The 23,943-nt window shown below is 36.2% G+C and overlaps 2 protein-coding genes across 2 annotated transcripts; both read right to left on the bottom strand.

Moving 5' to 3' along the window:
* Nucleotides 1-632: 632 nt before the first annotated feature.
* Nucleotides 633-4,351, bottom strand: LOC135939468 (uncharacterized). Its single transcript, XM_065483872.1, has 6 exons — nt 4,260-4,351; nt 2,745-2,800; nt 1,516-1,622; nt 1,201-1,399; nt 1,011-1,142; nt 633-958 (listed from the first exon to the last, which is right to left on the bottom strand). The coding sequence occupies exons 1-6, from the start codon at nt 4,309-4,311 to the stop codon at nt 755-757; spliced, it is 750 nt and encodes a 249-aa protein (XP_065339944.1). The 5' UTR covers nt 4,312-4,351; the 3' UTR covers nt 633-754.
* A 15,350-nt stretch (nt 4,352-19,701) lies between these two features.
* LOC135941187 (uncharacterized) lies at nt 19,702-23,156 on the bottom strand. Its single transcript, XM_065486518.1, has 6 exons — nt 23,097-23,156; nt 21,651-21,706; nt 20,566-20,669; nt 20,249-20,448; nt 20,062-20,190; nt 19,702-20,009 (listed from the first exon to the last, which is right to left on the bottom strand). The coding sequence occupies exons 1-4, from the start codon at nt 23,146-23,148 to the stop codon at nt 20,259-20,261; spliced, it is 402 nt and encodes a 133-aa protein (XP_065342590.1). The 5' UTR covers nt 23,149-23,156; the 3' UTR covers nt 19,702-20,009; nt 20,062-20,190; nt 20,249-20,258.
* Between the last annotated feature and the right edge of the window lie 787 nt (nt 23,157-23,943).

A 23,943-nucleotide genomic window follows, 5' to 3' on the forward strand; every position in this document is an offset into this window, starting at 1 on the left:
TACATATCATAGTTTGCTAAAAATTGTATCCCCTTTTCTGGAAAATCAGGCTAAAATCGAGAGGAACGGGCATCCCGGCGTTAAAAAATTAGAACTTCTCAAGTTTTAATTGTTCTAAGACATTGCACTTTGAGCCAAAAGATGACCGTTTAGGCAGCCTACAACTTTAAAAATCAAACGACATTCAACGGATTTTTTATATTTGATTGCCTAAGAAACGACATGTTTCTACACATTTTTCTGAATATATAATCATGAGATACCCTTTAGTCTGTGGAAATTTTCAGGCTAGTGCACCTTTTCGTTTTCGAGGAAAAATGGCCTAAGGTAGAAGAACTAGTTTTAAGTTTAGGTGGATAGAGAAAAATCGAATTTACACGATTTTTTTTGAAGAACATGCTTGGAATCCCTGCTGAGAGGTGTAAGACAAAACCTTTAGAACAAGGTATGAAATCGATCCCTGTCGTCAGGTTCACCCTTGAGCGATCGATATTGTTCATTTCGCAAATCTAGAGCCAACCAAACAAAAAATTTAAAAAACAATTGCAGTTTATAAACAAACAATTTCTCGCGGAAGTCGCATGCATTATTTTCAGTTCTGCTCTTTTTCATGGATATATGATAAAAATCACTTCTTTTATGATTGCAACACGATTTATTTTCACATTGACAAAGCACACTTGAAATCAAAATTTCGAATTATTGATACTGTTGATTGAACAGCAACGAAGAATGGAAAAAATCGACAAAAAAATCATACGATGTCCACAGTTGGGATCAGATCAATTATTTCTTGGCGATGATAGCTTATTTTGCGATAGAAAAAATACGGTGAAACTGAACTCAAATCCTTTAACACGCACTGATGAGTGCGAAAAAGGCCATTGACTTGGCCCCCAATTGCCACTACTGAAATTGTAACGTAAGTCGGGTTCTGCAGGTCATCTGCAAACGTATCCTGCAGATCAGCGAAATCAATCAATGAATTGAGAATAAATTCATGAACAAACCAGGCAAAAGTTCGTTGTGGCAGTTGACGTCATGCAGATAATTGAGGCGGCACTGACGCCAAGAATTGCCGATGCTTTCGTGTTGCACGTAGTGTTATCAAGCAGACTGACGCTCACCTTTTTCAGGGTGTTCTGCAAGCAAGAAAATATTTAGCAAAGAAACTAGGGCTCTGAAAATGCAATTATTTACAGAGGTTGTGGGAAAAAATAACATTTGAGCTTCAACTGTGTTGGCCAGCGAATCAAAACTGGATTCGCTCATGTTGAAAGGAGTTCCTGTGAACGTTTTGCAAAGCTTCATGTAAAAGAAACGTTGATCAGCATCAGCTGCAACTTTTCCCACGGGGTAAACAACGCCCAACTGGTCGGTCAATTTGAACATGTTCTTGCTGAAATCAATCATGAGTTGATTTTAAATAGATTTATTATTAATTAAAAACATCATTTTTCTCGTGATGAGAATTACATTTATTTATGAAACATCCCAATCACACAATATACATACTTTATTTGGGTACCGAATGTGATGAGCGATGCAAGGACATATTTTGCACTGACAAACAGAGCTGGTACTGTCAATGGAATTGTGTTTACTTTGTACTCTATCCTGGCCTGAAACCGAGAATGATCATAATAAGAACGGAAAATCGACTATTTTTTCATGGGAACGATCAAAGTAGTATTTTTGAGTCATTTAAATTACATTTAAAGTGCTTAACACAACTGAACAATACGTTGGCTCGCATTGTTAAGGCATTCTCAGCAGTGTCAAAGCAATGGGAGATATTTGACACCTTTCCAGCGGCTTTAGGGACAAATTTCAGACGTTTCAATTAAAGATCTCGGTGCGGAGAGGCCAAAAGATGGTCAAATTTGGCCCAAGCTCTTCTGCGGCCAATTGAACCCGTGTTAACCACTCAGTTTGTTTTGAAATTTGTTTTTATCGCATGTTCATTTGTTTGTTTAGCCTACCGTTGTTGTAGTAATCGGGTTCCCAGTTAAATTATTGGTTCATGTGCTTAAGTCCGTTCCGTTGCTATTTTTATACACACATAATTAGTCTCAAGTTTTTATTTCTTAGGGGAAAATCCAACAAAGAAATTTAAATTAAATTTCACAATTTACAAAAAATTGCAATGCTGAATATATATAAAATAAGGAATTTTTGGTAAAAAAAAAAACTATTCTACTTCAATTTACCAGTTGCGAAAGCCCCTAGTGTCTGAATCCACTAATAGATGACGCCTGCGGATATATAGTTTCTGTTTTAAGGCACTTCCGCTTCAATTTAAGATCAAATCATCTTAAGCTCGGAGAATGCACAGTAGCAGGATTGAGTGTGAAATCGCAGCGGTATATTGTGCATTAAAATCAAATGAAACCACTCGCTTCGAACAATTTTAGGCTTTCGCAAATGGTAGTGGATTTCTTTTTGATATCACTTGGCTTCTACTAAATTCACTATTTTCAGCTGGTTGTTCGCTAATATGTACTACAGATGCCTAATTTCTCCTCCTGTGATTTTCTTGACTTATAGGTATTTGTATATCATTTTGAATTTTGGAGAGTTAAAAACGATTTGAATTGATTTTGGTGAACTTTTGATTTGAAACAAAATGATATTTTACGAAAAGGTTCAGGAACAGTCTGTTTTTTTTTAAAGTGCAGTTCAGACTTGAGACCCAGTCTAAAATTCAAGAGTCTAGTAAATTCTTTGTCGATATTAATATTTACAATGTGAGGATATTCCGACGGATCAGCGTCGGTGATGACCACTTGACTCTCGGCAGCTGAAAAAAACGTCCAATTTGTAAAGCAAACATTTTTTCCGCCGACAAAAGAATTATTTCCATTATTCTTTTAAACATCCCTTGATCTTGACGGGGTGTTGTCGAAGAGTTTTTTTTTAAATCGCTTGCTATTTCAATCTTGCGTTTAATCTATTTTTTTAATTCAGGTCATTATGTATATAAAATATTCAATAGCTGCGAGGAAAATATTTGGTGAAATTTTTTGCGTGTTAGGGTGATGTCGTGATTTTTCTGATTGCTTTAATTTTTTTTCTGCTGTATCAAAAATTGTAGGTAGAGAAGCGAATATAATTACAACTTATCACAGCGTGCATTGGATAAGGAGCGAGCTTAAAGTGGGTTGATAAAGGAAAACAATGGAAAGTAATTTAAATGGTTGACTGCAATAATTAGTACATGATCAAATTGTTAGTTTTAATAGTTCAATAAAAAATATGCAAAAATCATATTTGGTATGAAGTCTGAGTAACAATTAAAGTGGAATGATACTGAGCAACAATTGAAAAATTATTTTAATTGTTGGATGCCATAAACAATTGATAGATAAACAATTTGCAACAGTAAAAAAGGACCTACCTCCAGTAAAAATTCAAATTTTGCCAATTTTCTCCAAAATTTACAGTGCTTGAACATATTTTCTGGGCATATTCCGATTCCTCTCGTCGAGATCTTTCCAACGGTGTATGCCACTTATTGGGGAAACTCTTGGTTTTGAAATTAAATCGGATTTCAAGTAAGGAGACAGCCATTACCATTTGAAAAGCACGCTAACTTTCCTGCCAATTTTCTCAAAAAAATAGAGTAATTCTTAGGTCAATTTAGGCTTTAACTGAATCCTAGGGGGTGAGTTTATGTATTGGCAACAAGCATTTTTCAGGCTTTTGCAGTATTATTCCTCTTTAAATCAAAGATTTAAAAAAAAGTAAGTTTCACAGAAAATTCGGGGAAAACCTTAAATCTCTTTTACTTTAAAAATATCTAATATAATAATTAGGAAAAAGCTAAAAACTTGCCAGGTAGCCATGAAATTTTTTGATAAAATTTTGCATGATTGGTACAATGGCGGATTTGTTTCTTAATAGAAACCAAGATTTTTTCGCCAAAAGGGAAATTTAGCTCATAATTCGCAAACCATTGGATAGATCGCGTCGAGAGGAATTGAAATCAATTGAAAAAATCATTAACAAACCGTTTAATTTTTCAAGATAATTTGCTAAATCTCAAATTTAACTGTTCCTTGGTCCTGATTTCATTTTTGCATATTGTTTATAGATTCACTAAATTTCACAAACAATAACCCAATGGACCTATACTTGATAGTGTCAACTATGCAACTGCATAAACGCGCCGGGAAAAAATAAGACGACGCTGTCATGTATGCCAGTGTAGGTTTAAAAAAAAGCACGATATAATAAAAACACATTCGTGAAATACTAACCAGAGAGAAGTGTGCAGCACACGAACAGACCAGACAGAGCCTTGACGTACATCGTTGCAGTTCTCGTCACTTTCTTACAAATTTTTTATCTGAACGACGCCTTTTATTCCCCTGTGAAAAGGTCAACTCCTCGATCTCAAATCTTTTCCACGTTTCACACTTTTAATCAAAATAATTGCTTCCACAACTTGATTTTACGCTTTTCTTGGCAATTAGTTTGATAAAAGCGCAAAATATTCTACTTACGTCCGCTCATTATTTATTTTAACGAGGCTCCCCGCTCAAAATCGAGAATGGTTTACGTGACTCGAGCTTGTCGGACATGAGGTGAAAGTTCTGGAATCTTTCTCAATTAATAGCAAGCCGAAATACTAATTGACGTGTGAAAATTCATACTCTGTCGCAGGTGCAAATGGTCCATAGATACATTTACAATTAACAGTAACCATCAAGATTAAAACATTTACGAGAGGAAATAATAGCCATGAAAGGAATATCTAGTTAACAATTTGTACTAGTCCAATTAAATTTACACATAGCAGAAGGGCTTAAATAAAATTGAGGTCCATGGATTGTCCTTTAATAGTCATATACATTATTTAAAAACTTTGTATATGGAGTTGTACTCTCTGAATCATATGGTGGCGATATCTATACCGACCTTCTTTTCGCTTCCTTTGTCAGGTGATAACATACGTCCTGAAAGCGAGTTTGGTGTCATTCACGCTCCACTCTACAAAAATTCAGGTATGTCTCTTTCCCGAGAAATTGCAATATTTTCATATTTGTAAAGAGCACAGGGCTGGGTATCTCCCGGGGAGATTCCCAAACTTGACAGTTTTGTGCGGTTTTTTGCACCTCATGGTTATATCATTGAATAAATGCACTATATGGAGAAGGAATGGTTTTTTGGTTTTTGTTGACTCTTTGAGTTTTAAAACATTTTCACTAGCTGAAAAAAACGGACCCGCAAAAAAACCCATGCCCAGCCTTGAAAGAGAATCTAACTTATCGCTCCCAATTGCTAATTTGTACATTTACGCACATGAAAAACTAGAATATTTTCAGGTTTGCTAGATAATTTGTCAGATTGTACATAGATTTAATTTTAAATAACTAATTCACAGGAGAAACTCTTCCCCGCGCAAAATTTCCCAATTGTTTGGTGCGATAGCGACTTATCTGACTGTAATACACATTCTCACTTGGGCAAACGACACCATCAGCACCAGGAAACTCGAGATAAATATGTGTATCTACATTAATTAAATATAAATATTAAACAATATTTGTGTCAACTTTTAATTTGATTTCACGCTTTCTAAAATAAAATTTTTTAAGAGTAAATTGCATAAATGACGCAAATTGAAAATTTTTATTGTTTGTTAAAAAATAAAATTTGGCTTGTTAACTATTTTGCGTGAATATTCTACATAAAATTTTTCCGTGTCATCCGTGAGAGCACAATCAATGAGAAAATCTACATTATGCCCTGCGACAAAAATCGTACCTAACTTTTTTATGTAACTCGATCGCTTTTTTTCTCTAGCACATATGTAGTTCTCATTATAAGTATTTCCAATGTAAATTCAGAACGTGCTTGGAGTCACTGCTGAGGTAAGATAAAACCTTCATAACAAGAAATACTCGGACAGATATAAAAATAAACGAAATCGAACCCTGCTGGCGTCAGGCTCTCCCTCGAGTGATCGACATAGATTGTTCAATTCGCAAATCAATCCAGAAATTAAAAGAAATGTATAGGCAATTTCTCTTCTTTGTTTTTGGAAATCACATGCATTATGTTTGAGTTCTGTTCTTTGTTATTTGAACGGATATATGAATAAAAAAGCACTATTTTTCATGATTGCAATCCAATTTATTTTCTCATTGATAAAGCACACTGCACACTTGAAAAAATAAATTCGTACTGATACTGTTGAATAAACAGCAACGAAGAATGGGACAAATCGAAACAAATCAAACGATGTCCACACTTGGGATCAGATGAAATATGTCTTGGCGATAGTAGCTCAATTTGGAATGGAAGAAATATGGTGCATCTGCAGTCAAATCGTCTCCATTGCAATTGTCCCTGTACAAAAGGCCGTTGACTTGGCCCCCAATTGCTACCACCGAATATCTAATGTAAGTCGAGGCTGCATCTTTATACGTATCCTGCAGATCGGCGCAATCAATCAACGAATTGAGAATAAAATAAAAAAAAAAACAAACAAACCCGGCAAAAGTTCGTGGTGACATTTGACGACATGCAGATGTAGCTGGCGGCATTGAGGCCAACTGCTGATGCTTTCGCTTGGCACGTGGTGTTATCAAGCAGACTGACGCTCACCTTTTTCAGGGTGTTCTGCACGCAAAGAAATATTCAGCAAAGAAACGAGGGCTACCAAAATGACATTATTTACAGATGATGTGTTGAAAAATAACATTTGAGCGGCAACAGTTGTCGTTAACGAGTCGAAACTGGATTCGCTCATGTTCAAAGGAGTGCCTCGGTACTTGTTGCAAAACTTCATGTAAGAGAAAAGATTATCAGCATCGGCTTGAAAATCTACCGGGGTTAGAACGGCGCCCAACTGGTCGGTGACTTGGAATGAATCCTTGCTGCAATCAATCATGAGTTGATTTTAAAATCATTTAAAGGGAATAAATATCTCGGGATGAGGAATTAATATTTAGGAAACATATTATCTCAATCACAAAATACATACGTTGGCTTTCCGTATGAGGGCACCGATGTAAGGACATATTTTGCGCTGACAAACACACCTGGTGCTGTTTTTTTAAATGAATAATCTTGATACATTATCTTGACCTGAAACCGAGAAACATCATAAAGTAAAAACTAGAGCTGTGGAAATCGGTTATTTTTTAATATTAATTTTGAGCCACTCAAATCACTCTTTAAATCCTCTAAGATGGACTAAATGTGCAAAAATTCTAACAAAAATTTCAGAATCATTTCTCGCGTGAGTTTATTTTCTCAATCACATTTTAATTTTTATTCTGAAATTGTTTTTAATCAGGCGGTTCCAGTCAAATTATTTGTTCACATGTTTCGCTACTAATTTTAATTGGTTAGAGTTTATTTCTTAGGGAAAAACCGGTAAAGAAAAGATGATGCATACTTTGAAATAAATAATGCACACACAAGTTCGCAACACGGGAAACACATGCCTTGTGTGTTTCCATGGCACACAAGAAGTAAACGATATCTATTGGTGGCTCTCGCAAAATGCCAAATTTCTTTATTATGCCCTTTTGATTTTAGTGTAATTTTGATTTCAAAGGAAATGAAATTTTTAGAACGGTACAAATGCAAAAAAAAATACTTGAAACCCCAGCGACATCTAAATTTCACATGTCTTAAAAACCTAAAAAAATATAATTACAATGTGAGGGAACTCCGTAGGAGCAGCGTCGGTGATGACCACTTGACTCTCGGCAGCTGTAAAGAACGTCCAATTTGTAGAACAAACAATTTTCCAAATTTTTAATGATAATTTTGCGCAGTGAAAGTGCGCAGTGAAATATTTTTAATTTGCATTGATTTCTTGCTCACTTGATTAAATGGTGAACACATAGACACCAAGGCATTTTTTTCATGATTTTACTGGTTGCTGTTACAAAAATTGTGGGTAGAAAAGTAAAATTTTCACAGCGTGCTTTGGATAAGGTGCGAGCAAAGTTTGATATAAGAAAAAATTGAAATAATTAATTCGAATAACTGTTGACTGCAATTAGCACATACATGATCATCTTGCTAGTTTTAATAATATTTTAAGTATTTATGATAAATACACTCACATGAAAAAATGGCCAAATGACTAGTAGAGAGACTAAATAAACGAGTGGAATAAGATGAAGTGGTCATGTATGCTTGTTTGAGGTAGTGTAAAAAACAAATCAACTCGATATAATGAAACACTAACCAGAGAGAAGTGTGCAGCACACGAGCAGACCGGACAGAGCCTTGATGTACATCATTTCGCTTCTCGTGACTTTCTTTACAAATTTTTTATCTGAACATCGCCTTTTATTCTCCGATGGAAAGGTGATATATTTGTTATCTCCTATCAACCTCTCCAACGTTTTCCACTTTTAATCAAGATGATTGCTTCCGCGACTTGTGTTTTTGCTTTTTAAGGTAATTTAATCGCAAAATATGCCTTCCGCTCATTGTTTATTTTATCGTAAACAACTTCAAAAAGTCGAAGGTTTACGTGGTGACTTGTTGGACACGAGGTGAATATTTTGAACACGTACTTTCTAAATTATTGTAGTGAACCGACATATACCATCTTACGTAACGTGAAAATTTTTAAGTTCGCAGTTGCAAATATGGTGCATCAACAGAACCAGCAAGGGTTGTTTTTCAACCTTTGGTCACGATTTCAATACTCTGGCTCTATCATTTTCTATATTTAAACATTTTAACGTGTTGATAAATGGCTATAGCCGCATAGCGCCGCGCCAGCCAGCTAATTTTGGCTTATTTGGATCAGCCGCCGACAGTATGACTGAGCAAGCCTCGCCATCCGCTAGTAAAAAGTCGAAATGTGCCGAAGTGAAATATTGGCACTGTCAAACTTCACTGTTGTGCAAGTCAGTTGACGGCAAAAGTATTTTGCCACCGGGCAGAACACTTTCACCCGCCACCTAAATTTACCCGGCTGAGACAACTACCCACGACTATTATTCTTGTTTAATTTCATGTAAGTCAAATGTGCATATATAATGCATAGGTCAGGTATACAGACGAAAAAAGGCAACAACGCTAGCAAAAAATCGATAAAACAGACCGTAGTCTACGGTTTGGTATAGGGTTAAAAAAACCACAACCATATCCCTATTGTGATAGCAGGTTTCTAGGAAAAGGTAGCAGCGAACTTAATTGGACGAAACCTTTTGACGCCGATGCGAGGTGAATAAATTTATTGTGAAGGTAGTCGGCATAGCATTTTTTACGTCACTTATCGCCTACGCATGCATATTAAAACATTTTTTTGATAAGGGAATTAGCAAAAAATGCAACATGGTTATCATAATTGTGTTACGTTTTCCAGACTTCATACATTGCTCGTGAAAATTCAGAAAAATAAAAGACCATTTTTCTATTAGCAGAAACCTTGAAACGAACGGCTGCGACTCGCATAAAGGTTATTTCAACGATTTGACGTTTTGTCGCTTCCTTTGCCAGGCGATAACACACTCCCTGAAAGCGAGTTTGCCTCTTATTTGGCGTTATGCACGCTCCAACTCTACAAACACTCAGGTTAGTCTTTTTCTGAAGTCGATATTTCATTTTTTTTTCACAATTTTAGTGACAAATATGCAGCAGGTTTCTCTGCTTATCTGCTCAGATGGTTGCACCTGCAAAGAGCATCTAAATCTAAATTCAGTCTAACCGAACCTAATTTTATATGGGAGAAAACATTAATCTCCGTCCAGTTATCATAGGTCCATTAACACTTCAATATTTTATTGAAAATTAAATTCATCAGAAAATGAAACGTTTACCTGCAGAGGCTGCAAAACAATGTAACAAAGTGGCAGAGATTCAAATCTATAAAAGATAATGTTTTTTGTTAATATTGTTAACTACCAAATCGTCAGGATGAATTGCCAAATAAAAAAGAAAAGGGATGTTCAGTCGGTTGCACAGTGCTTTGAATCGACCGGATAAAAAATAGTTTAGTGTGCCGCCTTAGTGTGCGAAAGTAGTTTGAACACGAAAAATGGAATTAATCAACGAGATACAAATTTTGAGGTTGTGCGCGGTTGATCGGCTTTGAAACGGAACTAAAATTCAAACTTTAATTGCGGAGGACAGACAGAGTGTATTGAAGATTGTGTGCTTTTTCAGAATTTCATGGGCTACATTCAAAAAATTGTTATTTCAAAAACAGACAGGTCGAAAAAGGTGACCTACAAATAACGCATAAATTGTTAAGATTGGGTTGTAGATTGTAGGGGTAATTTTCTCGATTTGAACAAAAATTACCGTCGCTCTTTTTACTTTGCACACATATTTTATAGGAATTTTAAAATACTCAAAAACAGGGCGTCCGCCTACCTACGACTCTGACTTCCATCACTTCTCATTTAGTACTTTCAGGAAAAGTTTGAGCTAAAAACTAAAATTTAAAAAAACTTTCAGGATGAGCTCTTGCTGGATGAACTGGATGCGTTTGAGCTGGAGGGAAAATCGGCTAATTAAAAATATCAGGTTTGTTACATAATTTGTCACATTGTACAGAAATTAATTTGAAATAACTAATCAACAAGTAAAACTATTTACCACGCAGATTTCCTCTTGAGCTATCAAAGTGTCCGCGTCTGGATCTTGCGTAGTTAACAACACAATTTTCGACGGTGTAAGTGCGTTGGTTTTTATTTAATCAAAAAATAAGACTGTTTAAATTTCCCAGTTGTTTGGTGCGATAGCGACTTATCTGATTGTAATGCTGAACTTGTCGCAATAATTCTTGCTTGGCCCAACGACACAATCAGCACCAGGAGAGCGCAATCCAACGCTAGACATGTTCACCTCACCTAATGAAATAAAATATTTAACAATATTATTTGTTTAAATTAACTTGATGCTTTCTAAAATGAAATTAAACTCATACATACTCTTTGTAAAGAGTTAAATGGATCTGACGCACACATAACAACATTTTACTGTTCGATTTAAAAATAAAATTCGGCTAGATAACTGTTTTACTTGAATATTTTGCTGTAAAAATTTACATGTCATCTGTGAGAACACAATAAAAATGAAACTCGATCTGATTTAACTATACCCCAACTTTTTTTATAATTAGTTGTTTTTTTCTCTAGCTTGTTGTTGTCATTAATACATACTCCCTTGTTAATGTAATTCATGCCAAGTGAACCGAAACCTTATTGACTGCATTGTTAGTTCCATTTATTTGATATGGTCTGAAATTTTTAATTTTTGTTTCAGCACCATCCTGGTTTTGGTCTTGAGTGTTTGGTGGTTGCCGCTACTTCTGGTGCTAGTCTAGTTCATTTTCTCCCGAGGGCAGTGTAATTGTGTGATAAGAGCGTCACCTGCACTGACCCTTCCACCTTCCACCTCGCACGCACGACGACGGTCAAGTCAAGAACACACTCAAAAAAATAAGAAATTGAAGCAGCAACATAATTTAATTAATATGCCCGGATTCGGGGAAGCCTTTTGTGATGAATTTTTTTTTCAAACGATCAATTATTTAATGTTCAATATTTGTGTTTGTGATTTATTTGTATTACAGATTTTGTACTCCTGCTCTTATCTGGAAACAAATCTACTGAAGGCAATACAACCATTATCATAATAAAAAGATGATTAAGAAGACAAAGACGCTTTTCCATTCTTCGATTCACCCCACGGGTGGTATAGAGGTGTTGGAATAACCTAGTTTGCCGAGTATTATAATGTACTTTTCTATAAAATCAGGAGAAGCTAGCCTTCGGCGTTAAAAAATGAGAAATTCTTTAGTTCTAATTATGCTAGAATATTGTGCCAAAAGATGACCATTTATTACATCTTTAAAATTCAAATGACATTTTTTTATTTTTTGCTATCTAAAAAACGACATGTTTTTACACTTTTTCTGGACATTAAATAAAATTTTGCTTCTTTTACAATTAGTGAGTGGAAATTTTCAAGCCGTTGCACCTCCTAGTTTTCGAGGGAAATGGTCAAAGGTTGAAAAAAGTAGTTTTATAAGTTCGGGTTAGTAGAGAAATATCAAATTTGCTCCATTTGTATATGCTGAGCAAGAGCATGCATGGGGCAAAACTGCTGAGGTAAGACAAAATCTTCAGAAAAGGTAAGAAAACTAACCCTGTCGTCAGGTTCACCCTTGAGCGATCGATATTGTTCATTTCGCAAATCTAGAGCCAACCAAACAAAATATTTAAAGAACAATTGCAGTTTATAAACAAACAATTTCTCGCGGAAGTCGCATGCATTATTTTCAGTTCTGCTCTTTTTTATGAATATATGATAAAAATCACTTCTTTTATGATTGCAACACGATTTATTTTCACATTGACAAAGCACACTTGAAATCAAAATTTCGAATTATTGATACTGTTGATTGAACAGCAACGAAGAATGGAAACAATCGACAAAAAATCATACGATGTCCACAGTTGGGATCAGATCAATTATTTCTTGGCGATAATAGCTTATTTTGTAATAGAAAAAATACGGTGAAACTGGATTCAAATCATTAAACACGCACTCTTCACGGTGAAAAAGGCCATTGACTTGGCCCCCAATGGCCACTACAGAAATTGTAACGTAAGTCGGGTTCTGCGTGTCATCTGCATACGTATCCTGCAGATGGGCGAAATCAATCAATGAATTGAGAATAAATTCATGAACAAACCAGGCAAAAGTTCGTTGTGACAGTTGACGTCATGCAGATAATTGAGGCGGCACCGACGCCAAGAAGTGACAATGCTTTCGTGTTGCACGTAGTGTTATCAAGCAGACTGACGCTCACCTTTTTCAGGGTGTTCTGCACGCAAGAAAATATTCAGCAAAGAAATGAGGACTACAAAAATGGCATTATTTACAGATGTTGTGTAAAAAAATAACATTTGAGCGTCAACTGTGTTGGCCAGCGAATCAAAACTGGATTCGCTCATGTTCAAAGGAGTTCCTCTGAACTTTTTGCAAAGCTTCATGTAAAAGAAACGTTGATCAGCATCAGCTGCAAATGCGCCCACGGGGTAAACAACGCCCAACTGGTTGGTCACTTTGAAAATGTCCTTGCTGAAATCAATCATGAGTTGATTTTAAATTTATTATTAATTAAAAAAAACATTATTTTTCTCGTGATGAGAATTACATTTATTTATGAAACATCCCAATCACACAATATACATACGTTGGGGTACCGGATGTGAGGATCGATGTAAGGACATATTTTGCACTGACAAACACACCTGGTACTGTCATTGGAAATGTACGTTCTTGATACTCTATCCTGACCTGAAACCGATAATTATCATAGTTAAAACGGAAAATCGACTATTTTTTCATGGGAACGATAACGATCAAAGTAGTAATTTTGAGTCATTTATATCACACTTTGATTAACACACTAAACAAGTGGAGGATTTCTTTCAATTTTGGAATGTATTGCTTGTCGACAAAATTTACCAACTGAATTTACTGAGTGTTAAATTTTTTTTGATGGCGATTTTGGTATTCAGAGAACACACCAGTATAATACTCGAATATTGCGGCTTTCTGCCCCAGTTGTGGAACCAATGTTTGTGAACAAATATTTTAACCGAACATCTGAAGAATGTATCTTGCCAAGACTTTGGAACATGTTACCAAGTGAGCTTAAAAATCTAACTGACAAATGTGTTGTGAAGCGAAACATCAAAAAGTGGCTTATTAAAAATCGAATGGACTCTCAATGACGACACTGCATTAAAAAAATATTAAATTTTTATTGATGTAATTGCACACTAATGTACTAATATCATGCTGCCTTGTGTAGCAGAATAAGCACCAGCCGTTAATTCTCCGGAATTGGCTGGACTTCTGTAGCTTTCAAAATAAATATATTTCTTTTTTTAATTGATTGGCTCGCATTGTCAAGCCATTCTCAGGAGTTTCAAAGCAATGCGAGATATATATACATATTATTTCATAGGGGAAAATCCAACAAAGAAAAGATACTGAAAATTTAAAATAATTTCCCAATGTACAAAAAAAATTGCAATACTGAATATGTATAAATGTCCAATAAGGTGTATTAGCGTTTCGGAAACAAATAAAACTAATCCACTTCGATTTACTATAATTTGCGAAAGCCCCTAGTTTCTGAATCTACTAAGATGGCGCCTGCGGATACTTTCTATTTTAAGGCACATCCTCTGCAATTTAAGATTAAATCATCTCAAGCTCAGCAGGATCGAGCGTGAAATCTCAGCGGTATTGTACCTTAAAATCAAACGAAACCACTGGCTTCGAACAATTTAAATGGTGAATTAATTTTATATTATCAGTTTGCTTCTACTTTATTCACGAGTTTCAGAGGATTGTTCGCTATTACTATGAACAAAATGTCTAATATATGCTCATGTGATTTTCTTGACTTATAGGTATTTGTATATCATTATGAATTTTGGAGAGCTAAAAACGATTTGAATTGATTTTGGTGAACTTTTGATTTGAAACAAAATGATATTTTACGAAAAGGTTCAGGAACAGTCTGTTTTTTTTAATAAAGTGTAGTTCAGACTTGAGATCCAGTCTAAAATTCAAAAGTCTAGTAAAAACTTAATCGAAATTAATATTTACAATGTGAGGAAACTCCGTCGGAGCAGCGTCGGTGATGACCACTCCACTCTCGGCAGCTGTAAATAACGTCCAATTTGTAAAGCAAACAGTTTTCCACATTTTTTATGACAATTTTGAAGTGCGCAGTGAAATATTTTCAATCTTAATTTCTTGCTCACTTGATTAAATGGTGAACACATAGACACCAAGGCATTTTTTTCATGATTTTACTGGTTGCTGTTACAAAAATTGTGGGTAGAAAAGTAAAAATTTCACAGCGTGCTTTGGATAAGGAGCGAGCAAAGTTTGATATAAGAAAAAATTGAAATAAATAATTCGAATAACTGTTGACTGCATTTAGCACATATAACATACATGATCATCTTGCTAGTTTTAATAATATTTTCTAGATCGAGTGTAATTTAAATCGAAGATTTAAATTAAGGTAACTTTACAGAAAATTTGAGAAAATCCTTTTTACCTTTATTTAAAATACTATCTAGGAATTAAGGGAAGAAACGGAAAAGCTAAAAATTGGCAGGTTGCCGTCTCAATTTCTTATGAAATCGGCTTAAAAGTATTCACGTTGATCCAATTGCGGATTAACTCGTTCCTTATTAGAAAACAAGATTTATTTCGTAAAAAGGAAAGTTTAGTTCATAATCCGCTCCCCATGATAGATCGCGTCGAGAGGGATCGAAAACAAGCGAAAAATCATTGGCAAACCGTTTACAGTGGAATGATATACAGGGCAACAATTGAAAATTATTTGAATTGTTGGATGCCATAAACAATTGATCGATAAACAATTTGCAATAATAAAAAAGGACCTTCCTACGATAAAAATTCAAATTTTGCAAACATTCTCCAAAATTTACAGTGCTTGAACATATTTTCTTGGCACATTTCGATTCCTCCCGTCGAGATCTGTCCAACGGTGTATGCCACTTATTGGGGAAACTCTTGGTTTTGAAATTAAATCGTATTTCAAGTAAGGAGACAGCCATTAACCATTTGAAAAGCACGGTAACTTTCCAGCCAATTTTCTCAAAAAATTACAGCGCTTCTAAGGTCAATTTAGGCTTTAACTGAATCCTAAGGACGAGTTCATGCATTGGCAACAAGCATTTTCCAGGCTTTTGCAGTATCATTCCTCTTTAATATTTCGATATTATGTAATTGGCATCATATAAAATTTTACTGTTCGTGGGTCCCAGATTTCATTACATATTGCATATAGATAAAATCTTGCTCAATTTCACAAACAATGAGCTCGCTAGTGTTAACAATGCTAAATGTGCTTGATTGTTGGTCTGTCAAGCTCTACTCAAAATGATTTTTTGCTTGATTCCGATTTCTGTCTCGCGATTTATAAAACGGTATGTCAATTATGTGGGGAAATTTCCCTTCTAGCGACATAAAAATCATGTTTTTTCAATAAGGAGACAGTATTTTTCGTCGTTTATTAGCATGCAAACATTTGATCTCATTTCCTCAAAAGTTTGAACGGCGGACCTGGGAAAATATAATAAGATCTTTCCCATGCGTTTTTCTCAGCCTCTAAGGACTAGTTAAAAACTAACTTTCAGAATATTAATGTACTGATTTATTTTTAAGATTGCAAGTAGAAATATTACCGATTATGATAAATAAAATCACATGAAAAAATTGGCCAAATGACTAGTAGGAGAGACTAAATAAACGAGCGGCATGAGATGACGTGGTCATGTATGCTTGTTTGAAGTGAAAAAAGAAATCAACGCGATATAAGAAAATACTAACCCGAGAGAAGTGTGCAGCACACGAACAGACCGGACAGAGCCTTGATGTACATCGTCTCGCTTCACGTAACTTTCTTACAAATTTTTTCTCTCAACAACGCCTTTTATCCCCCCTAAAAAGGGGTCGTTTTCTCCTTATCTCCACTCAATTTTCCTACCTTTTTCACTTTTAATCTAAATAATTTTTTCCACGACCTGTTTTTTCGCTTTTTAAGGTGATAAAATCGTAAGATATGCCTTCCGCTCATTGTTTAGTTTATCGTGGGCCCCTCTTCAAAAAACGACAAAGGTTTACGTGGCCCAAGCCTGTTGGACACGAGGCGAAAATTTTGAACACTCTCTAAATTATTAAGCGAGCCGGCATACCATAATATGTACGTTCGCACGTGCATCAACAGAACCAGCAAGGGTTGTTTTTGAACATTTGGTCCCGATTTCAAAAGTTTGGCTCTAAATCGGTAGATTGATTTCTGCTCTTTATAACGTGTTGATCGGTGGCTATATAGCCGGATAGCACCGCGCCACCCAGCTAATTTTGGCTTATTTGGATCAGCCGCCGATAATATGACTGAGCAAGCCTCGCCATCCGCTAGTAAAAAGTCGAAATGTGCCAGAGTGAAACAGCGTCAAATTTAACTATAAAAAATTGTCATTTGTGCCAGCCAGTTGACGGCAAAAGTGTTCTGCCGCCGGGCAAAATTTCTTTCAATTGACCACCTAAATTTACGTGGCTGAGACAACTTCCCACGACTGTTATACTTGTTTAATTTCATCTAAGTCATATATATGTATATATTGTATATAGTTAGAAAAATAATTTTTATGATGAAACATATACATGATTCAACGTTGGAGCTTTTAATGGCTGCTTGTAAATTTAAAGTTTTTCTGATACCATAAGTAAAACTTTGACTTTTAATCAAATGGTGATGATATGGCTTTGTTGTAAAAGAAATTATTTCTCTGCAGGCGGCCTTCTTTTCGCTTCCTTTGCCAGGTGATAACAATCGTCCTGAAAGCGAGTTTGCCTCTTATTTGGTGTTATGCACGCTCCACTCCACAAACACTCAGGTGGGTATATTTCTTGAGTCGAAATTGCAATTTTTCACGATTTTAGTGACAGATATGCAGCAGGATACTCTGCATATCTGCTCAGCTGGTTGCATAACCTCACCTGCGTCACCAGCAAACAACATCTCAATTTAAATTCAATCTATATAACCTATGATAATTTTAAATGGGAAAAAATTAACATTTATCTCCGTTCGATTGTTAAAAATCTATTAGAAATTCTCAGATTTTTATTCAAAATAAAATAATTTTTATGCATATCTACAGAACAAAGTAGCAAAGTCTACATAAAAATGTTTTGTTAATACTAAATAGCTAGAACAATTCATAAGAATTGCATGTAATCCAAAAGATCTTTTCACTCGCTTGCACAGCCCTTTCAATCTACGAAAAAATACTATTTGTAGCTGTTTTAAAATAAAACTGCTATTATCATTTAAAACTAGATTTTATTTTTAACAAAAATAGTCCGTACAAATTAATAAATACAGGCCAAGTATGTCTTTGGGAGTGTATTCCCATGTAAATGTAAATCACACCTGCAAGGATGAGTGTACCAAGTGAAGCTATATCTCGCCGGTAAATAAGTGAAGACCAGTCCAGGGCTCAATAAAACCTGTCAATTATTTTCAAGGATTTTTTATCTGGTTCTTCTCACTGAAATTATTAAATTTTTGTTTGAGCAGAATTTTGGTTTGGGTGTGTGGTGGTCGCCTCCACTTACTGGTGCAAGTCTAGTTCATATTCTTCCCAATCGGTAGAGGGCAGTCTAACTGTGCGAAAAGCGTGTGCCTGCGCACTGACCCTTCCACCTTCCACCTCGAACGCAAAACGACGGTCATGTCAAGAATTCACTCCAAATAAGAAATTCCGTGCGAGAAGAAGATATTGAAGCAGGAACATAAATAATTAATAGACCCGGATTCGGGGCATGCCTTTTGTGATAAATTATTTGTTATGTAAACGATGAACAATTTAATGTTCAATATTTGTGATTGTGATGTATTTGTACTCTTGCTGTGAAATATAAATCTACTGAAGACTCCAACCAATATGACGATTGAAAGACGATTAAGGAGACAAAGACTCTTTTCTATTCTCTGCGGGATCCTCGATGCACCCCCACGGGTGGCATAGAGGTGTCGAAATAACCTAGTTTTTAATTTTTAATCTATAGTTTTTTTTATGGAAAATGAGATTGAAATCAGGGAAAACGGGCCAACATTATGCGTAAAAAAGGAGAATTTCTCGAGTTTTCTAATTATGCTAGAACATACATTGCGCTTTTATCACATATTATAACCTACATAAAATCAAACAATGACTCTTTTTGGATTTTTAACCATTTTTATTTTTCAAAGGTATACCTAAAAACGACATTTTTTTATTTTTTTATCCCTGTCTTCGGAGCGGGAAGGGCGCGCACTGCACTAGCACGAATGCTGAATTCCGAGTGCCAATAACACCGCGAACGGATTTTTTTTTTTTTTTTTTTTTTGCTCTTTTTATCCTTGTCCGTCCGAGGACCGGGAAGGGCGCGCACTGCACTAGCACGAATGCTGAAACCCGGGTCCCAATAACACCGCGAACGGATAACATGGGCGCACCAGGCCGCACAGGGACCCAGCCCACTGAAGGGCCACTTGCCTCTGCACCGAGGACTGCATTGAAACGCTAGACATTTGTCCCGTGAAGCCAAATCACGCATGCTGGAAAGGTGCAAACCAGCAAGTAGCGAGTCGGCGCCGGTGCGCCTCCCAGCCCGTCGAGCAATTTGAGCAATTCGAGTCACTAAACTAACCACTTTTTGCCATCTCTGACATTGGGTAGCCAGTATTAGATCTCCGAACTGCTCAAATACCTCACATTGCTTTGACACTCCTGAGAGTGCCTTAACAATGCGAGCCAACGGGCTGGTTAAAATTGAATGGGTGCAGGAGGCCGCACATTTCAGGGACCCAGCCCACTCAAGGGCCACTTGCCACCGCACCGAGGACTGCATTGAAACGCTAGACATTCGTCCCGTGAAGCCAAATCACGCTTGCTGGAAAGGTGCAAAGCAGTAATGCGAATATTCGCTGTGAGAGTGCATACTTTCGCCTATTTGAAATAGACGAGCCATTTTCCCCCAAGCAATAAGCACTAAGAAGTGCGGGTGCAATGCACTCGCTTAGGTCAAATCGCATGCATGTTTTTCGAATTCCGCTCTTTTTTATTTTTTAAGGAAATTTGATAAAAAGTACTATTTTTCATGATTGCAACCCGATTTATTTTCACATTGATAAAGCACACTGGAAATCAAATTTTCGTGTTGATACTGTTGAATAAACAGCAACGAAGAATGGGGAAAACAAATCAAACGATGTCCACAGTTGGGATCATATTAATTATGTCTTGACGATAGTAGCTTATTTTTCTATGGTACACATAAGGTGCATTTGCATCCAAATTGTTTCCATCGCAATTGGAAAGGTAAAGAAAGCCGTTGACTTGGCCCCCAATTGCTACCACCGATGATGTATAGTAAGTCGAGCTTGTCGGGTCATCTGTATACGTATCCTGCAGATCGGCGCAATCAATCAATGAATTGGGAATAAAATCATGAACAAACCAGACAAAAGTTCGCGGTGATAGCTGACGACATGCAGATGTAGCTGGCGGCATTGAGGCCAACTGCTGATGCTTTCGCTTGGCACGTGGTGTTATCAAGCAGACTGACGCTCACCTTTTTCAGGGTGTACTGCACGCAAGAAAATATACAATAAAGAAAAGAGGGCTACAAAAATGGAATTCTTTACAGAGGTTGTGTCAAAAAAAAAACATTTGAGCGTCAATAGAGGACGCCAACGCGTCGAAACTGGATTCGCTCATGTTCAAAGGAGTTCCTTTGAATGCTGTGCAAATTTTCATGTAACGGAAATATGCTACAGATTGATCTCCCAAAGCTCCCACGGTGTGAACGGCACCCAACTGGTCGGTGACTTGGAATGAATCCTTGCTGCAATCAATCAGGATTTGATTTTACCATATTTTTTATTATTTAAAAATAATATATTTCCCGGAGTGAAGATTAAATGTTAATGAAAACATCCCCATTCCAAAATACACAACTTACGTTAGCGAACTCTGTGTGCTGAGGAATGTAAGGACATATTTTGCGCTGACAAACACACCTGGTACAAACTTTTTAAGAGCACTATCTTGAAACATTATCTTGACCTGAAACCGAGAATCATCATAGTTAAAACTAGAGCTGTGAAAATCGGTTATTTTTTGTGTGAATGATCACAATAGTAATTTTGGGCCATTTAAATGGCTCTTAAAATCCTTAATTACCCATTAAAATTGCGTTCAATTCGTATGAATAGAAAAAATCACACTCAGCTATTTTTCAGAAAAATTTGCATTTTTTTATAAACAAAATAAGGATTTTCATATTAAATTTACCAGTTGCGAAGGCACGTAGTGTCTGTACCATCTATACCAATAGATAGCGCCAGCAGCTATTTACTTTTTTAAGGAACATAATATCCGAGTATGCCTTAAAGTGGAATGATACTGGGCATCAATTGAAAATTATTTGAATTGTTGGATGCCACAGACAATTGATCGATAAATAATTTGTTCAACAATTTGCAATGATAAAAAAGGGCCTTCCTACGGTAAAAATTCAAATTTTGACAAAATTCTCCAAAATGTACAGTGCTTGAACATATTTTTTGGCATATTTCGATTCCTCTCGTCGAGATCTGTCCAATTGTGTATGCCACTTATTGGGGAAACTCTTGCTTTTGAAATTAAATCGGATTTCAAGTAAGGAGACAGCCATTACCATTTGAAAAGCACGGCAACTTTCCAGCCAATTTTCTCAAACAAATTACAGCGCTTCTTAGGTCAATTAAGAAGGCTTTATCTGAATCCTAAGGGGCGAGGTTATGCATTGGCAACAAGCATTTTCCAGGCTTTTGCGCAGTATCATTCCTCTTTAAATAAAAAGTAACCAATGCGCCGACATTTATTGGTGGCTTTTGACACTACGGTCTTTCGCAAAATGGGAAATATCTTTTTTTGTGCCATTTTGATTTTTATTGTTATTTTGATTTCAAAGAAAATGATATTTCTTTAAATGGTTCAGACAAAAAAACCTTTAACCCCGTCTGAAATTTACAAGTCTTAAAAACTATCGAAATTAATGATTACAATGTTAGGGAACTCCGTCGGAGCAGCGTCGGTGATGACCACTCCACTCTCGGCAGCTGCAAAGAACGTCCAATTTGTAAAGCAAACAATTTTCCCATTTTGTACAAATTATTTAACAGTTATGATGAAAAATAAATTTTGAAGTGCGCAGTGAAATATTTTTAATTTCCAGCTCACGAGCTAAAAATTGCCTTGATTTCTTGCTCCCTTTTTTAATGCTCTTTATCCCTGTCCGAGGACCGGAAAGAGCGCGCACTGCAACTAGCACGAATGCTAAATTCCGAGTGCCAATAACACCGCGAACGGATTGAATGGGCGCACCAGGCCGCACAGGGACCCAGCCCACTCAAGGGCCACTTGCCTCCGCAATTTTGTTTTTAAAATTCGTCCCGTGAAGCCAAATCACGCGTGCAGGAAAGGTGCAAAGCAGCAAGTAGTAGCGAGTCGGCGCCGCTGCGCCTCCCCAGCCCGTTGAGCTATATTTGAGCATTTCGAGTCACTAAACTAACCACTTTTTGCCATCTCTGACAATTGAAATAATTAATTTGAATAACTGTTGATCTTTTTGCTAAGTTTTAATAATTTAATCAAGAAATAAGGAAAAAACGGAAAAAGCTGAAAATTTGTCAGGTTGCCGTTTCAATTTTTGAAAAAATTGGCTTTAAAGTTTCATTGGCGGACTGGTTCCTTATTAGAAACCAAGATTTATTTCACCACTAGGAAAAGTTTAGCTCATAATCCGCACACCGCATTGGATAGATCGCATCGTGAGGGATCGAAGTCAAGACAAATTAACCTTTAATTTTTTTTGAGAAAATTGGCATGATCTACAATTTAACTGTTCGTAGGTCCTATACATAGGTTTCATTATTGCCCATTGTAGAGATAAACTGTTGCTCAATTTCACAAACAATGAACTCGCTAGAGTCAACAATGTTAAAAGTTCTTGATTGTTGGTCTGTCAAGAAACAGTTTGCAAATGAATTTTTGCTTGATTTCGAATTCTGTCTTCACGATTTATAAAACGGCATACCAATGCGTTGGTAAATTTCCCTCCCAGTGGCATAAATCATGGTTTTCAATAAGGAGAATGTGTTTCGTTGCTTTATTAGCATGCATACATTTGATTTCATTTTCTCAAAAATTTAAACGGCGGACCTGGGAAAACGTAATAAGCTCTTTCCCTTGCATTTTTTTCAGCAATTATTAAGGAAAAGGTAAAAATTATAATTTTAATATGAACACAACCTCGAAACTCACCTATTTCAAAATTTGTTAAAATTAACTCTCAGAACTTCAATGTACTGAATAAAATTGCAAGTAAAAATATTACCATTAATTAACGAACTAAAAAATGAGATGAAAAGTGGTCATGTATGCTAATTTGAAGCGTAAAAAAGAAATCAACTGTGATATAAGAATCACATATTAGTGAAATATACTAACCCGAGAGAAGTGTGCAGCACACGAACAGACCGGACAGAGCCTTGATGTACATCGTCTCGCTTCACGTCGCTTTCTTACAAATTTGTTCTCTCAACAACGCCTTTTATTCCCCTAAAAAAGGGGTCATTTTCTTGTTATCTCCTCTCAAACCTTCCAACCTTTTCCACTTTTTATCAAAATAATTGCTTCCACGACCTGTTTTTTCGCTTTTTAAGGTGATAAAATCGCAAAATATGCCTTCCGCTCGTTGTTTAGTTTATCGTGGGCCCCTCTTCAAAAAACGACAAAGGCGGTTTACGTGGCCCAAGCTTGTTGGACACGAGGCGAAAATTTTGAACACTCTCTAAATTATTAAGCGAGCCGACATACCATAATATGTAACGTCAAAATTTATACGTTCGCAGGTGCATCAACAGAACCAGAAAGGGTTGTTTTGAACTTTTGGTCCCGATTTCAAACGTTTGGCTCTAAATCGGTAGATTCATTTCTGTTCCTTATAACGTGTTGATAATTGTCTAGCCGCATAGCGTCACGCCAGCCAGCTAATTTTGACTTATTTGGATCATCCGCAGACAATGACTGACATTGAGCAAGCCACGCCATCCGCTAGTAAAAAGTCGAATTGTGCCTGCGTGAAAAATTGACACTGTCAAGGCAAGGCATATTTATTCTCAAATACTGCTTTTTTACGAATCTACCATAAAAACACACACATTTCATGATTGCAACCCAATTTATTTTCACATTGATAAAGCACACTGAAAAACAAGTTTTCGTATTGATACTGTCGATTGAACAATTACGAAGAATCGGGAAAAATCGAAACAAATCAAACAATGTCCACAGT

The sequence above is a fragment of the Cloeon dipterum genome, chromosome 3, assembly GCF_949628265.1.
Source record: "Cloeon dipterum chromosome 3, ieCloDipt1.1, whole genome shotgun sequence".
In the NCBI taxonomy this organism is placed as follows: domain Eukaryota; kingdom Metazoa; phylum Arthropoda; class Insecta; order Ephemeroptera; family Baetidae; genus Cloeon; species Cloeon dipterum.

Bases quoted from the DNA above. Each gene is read 5' to 3' on its own strand.
- LOC135939468 (XM_065483872.1), bottom strand. From the start codon at position 4,311: ATGTACGTCAAGGCTCTGTCTGGTCTGTTCGTGTGCTGCACACTTCTC. The intron at 1,623-2,744 runs GTAAATATTAAT...TCTCGGTTTCAG, and splicing joins CGTCGGAATATCCTCACATT to GCCAGGATAGAGTACAAAGT. The intron at 1,143-1,200 runs GTAAATAATTGC...TCTTGCTTGCAG, and splicing joins TATTTTTTCCCACAACCTCT to AACACCCTGAAAAAGGTGAG.
- LOC135941187 (XM_065486518.1), bottom strand. From the start codon at position 23,148: ATGTACATCAAGGCTCTGTCCGGTCTGTTCGTGTGCTGCACACTTCTC. The intron at 21,707-23,096 runs GTTAGTATATTT...CGTTCTTTGCAG, and splicing joins GTGCTGCACACTTCTCTCGG to CTGCCGAGAGTGGAGTGGTC. The intron at 20,670-21,650 runs GTAATCATTAAT...TCTCGGTTTCAG, and splicing joins CGACGGAGTTCCCTAACATT to GTCAAGATAATGTTTCAAGA.